General features: G+C 36.6%; 1 protein-coding gene across 1 annotated transcript; it reads right to left on the reverse strand.

Annotated features, from left to right (window-relative positions):
• Positions 1–644: 644 nt before the first annotated feature.
• Positions 645–2,176, reverse strand: LOC137818928 (zinc finger protein ZAT1-like). The gene has a single exon (XM_068622591.1). The coding sequence runs from the start codon at positions 2,140–2,142 to the stop codon at positions 682–684; it is 1,461 nt and encodes a 486-aa protein (XP_068478692.1). The 5' UTR covers positions 2,143–2,176; the 3' UTR covers positions 645–681.
• Between the last annotated feature and the right edge of the window lie 244 nt (positions 2,177–2,420).

Genomic DNA, 2,420 nt, shown 5'->3' on the forward strand with positions numbered 1-2,420 from the left:
AAAAATTTGTATCACAGAAAACGCTTGGGCCAAATAAACCATATATATAGGTTAACTCGAGGATGAGACAAGTTTGTAAGAGGAAAAACAAAATCACGGGAACACGTAAAAATCAAAGTCATGCAGATTATGTATAACTGCATAAATTTCTATATGATAAAATAGTTAAAACCACAAGAATAAATTTCTATACCATAAAATAATTTCTATTGAACAAATATTTTAATATGTACAAGACTTAGTATTTTCTCATGAATCTAGTAATTAGAGCCAAGAGTAAACTAATAACAAAAAAAAAAAATCTTTTGAGAAACAAATCAAACATAAAAAGAACAAGATGCTTTGTAAATATGAATCTTTTAATTTACTTTATTCAGAATAATTAATTGATATGAAAAAATAACTTTACAAAAGATATAAAAAGTGGAAAATTATATATGATAAACTAACAATTTTAAGTGAGATAAGTACTTACATTTTGTTTCTGTGTGTTTATGAAATAAGGAAGAAAAGATAACTTTAAAGTGTGTTTGAATTGTAGTTAAAAAACTGAGATTAAAAATATAAGTATCAAACATGTTATGACAATGTTTAATAAAAATTGAAAATCAATTTAAAAGTTTCAACTGAAATCCAAACACACTTTAGTTATATTATCAAAAAGCTTTGTCATAAGTATTATCAGGAGTTATCAGTTGTTACGTCAGTAACAGCTGAACCGATTCCCACCTGCAACCATGGCGAAGAACTGCCTCCAATGTTCATGTCCTTTAGCTCACTTAGTTTGGCCAACTTGATCTTATGATCAGCTTCGTTATCCAAATTTTGCATTGAGTTGTTAGTGTTTTTGTCCTCATCGTTGTTGTCAATATCAACATTGTTGTTATTGTGATGGAGACTTTGACACTGGCTATTGTTATCATCTTTAACATCCTTTGATGTAACCCAAGGCTGCAAGTAAATTTCTGTGGAAACATTCCTTCTTGCAAGGTCATTGGAAGGTGCAGGAAGGTTAAGGTCTAACTTGAGATCAAGAGGCTCAGAAGAGGTGTCAAACTTGGGTATTTGATCCAAATGGTCGTGAAATTGTTGAAATCTTGTTAATGTGGAGGTGTCAGGTGCATTTGATGTGATCCAATGACACCTTTTGTGTCCCCCAAGGGCTTGTCCTGAAGAGAAACTTCTGTGGCAAATGGAACATTCATGCACTTTGGATTTCCTTTTGGAGGAAGAGGCCAATGTGGGGTTGGAGCCATGGTCGAATTGGAGGGTGGAGTTTGATTTTGTAGCAAAGAGTTCTTCATGTGTGATTACATCATCATCGGTGATGAGATTGTCATCAAGGTTGTCTAGTCTTGCAGCAAAACAACCCTTAACCTTTTTGTGGCTTGCTCTATGGCCACCCAATGCTTGGTGGGAATTGAAAACCTTCTTGCATGCTTTGCATTCAAACAAACCCTTGGAAATCCCTTTGGCCTTGTTATCAACAAGGTTGTTCATGGTGTGAATATTGTTGTTGTTATTAACTTTGTACGACAATGGAGCAATGAAATTCATGGGATTTCTTCGTTGTTCTTCCTCCTTGCTAGCGGATGCACATGATTCTTCAGGCTCAGCAGCAAGAGGATCTACAATGGCATTGGACAACATCATTAAACAATTTGCTAGGTCTTCTTCCTCGCTTGATGGGCAATTGTAATTGAAGCTACCAACCTTAGTTCTCAGAGACCTTTTCCTTTTAGACCACCCACATCCTCTCCGGTCGCTGCCGATGCCACCGTCATCCGCATCAGAGCCCGGAGAGGAGACAAAGGAGTCAGCATCCTCGGAGGTGCATTTTCCATGTTCAAGGAAAGATTTCCAAGACAAAAACTCCTTGCCACAATTCTCACATACCCTACAACTCTTTAGTCTATTAGGATTTGTCCTTAAAGCATACATGCGTTTGTTGCTTGGTGGAACATTGCCACCCAACCTATCTTCCCAATCACTTGCTTGATCATCATCATCCATGTGACCACCTTCATCTCCTATGCCATGAGCCCTCATGTGTCCTCCCAAAGCTCTTCCACAACCAAAACCTTTCTTGCAAATTTTACAAAAGTGCTTGAAGTTTGATTGTTGATCCAATATCAAAGCCATAAAATTCCAAGAGTGGTTGGGTTGAAACTTGAAATGTAAAAAAAAAAAAAAAAAAAAAGAAGAAAGGGGAGGGAGAGGAGAGAAAGAGACAGATAGATGAGAAGAGGAAGTGAGTTAATATTTAAACATGGGTGGAGTTTGTTGTTGTAGTGATAGTTGTTAAGGGGTTGTACGGTGAAAATTAAGGGCTAGTAGCCCTAGTTTTTAGTTAGAGTATTTGTGGATGAGAGAGAGAAATGCATGAGTTCTTTTACAGCAAGAGAGTGTGGTGACAAGTG

The sequence above is a fragment of the Phaseolus vulgaris genome, chromosome 10 (genome assembly GCF_000499845.2).
Source record: "Phaseolus vulgaris cultivar G19833 chromosome 10, P. vulgaris v2.0, whole genome shotgun sequence".
Classification (NCBI taxonomy): Eukaryota; Viridiplantae; Streptophyta; class Magnoliopsida; order Fabales; family Fabaceae; genus Phaseolus; species Phaseolus vulgaris.

Coding starts and splice junctions, on each gene's coding strand:
- LOC137818928 (XM_068622591.1), bottom strand. CDS start 2,142: ATGGCTTTGATATTGGATCAACAATCAAACTTCAAGCACTTTTGTAAA.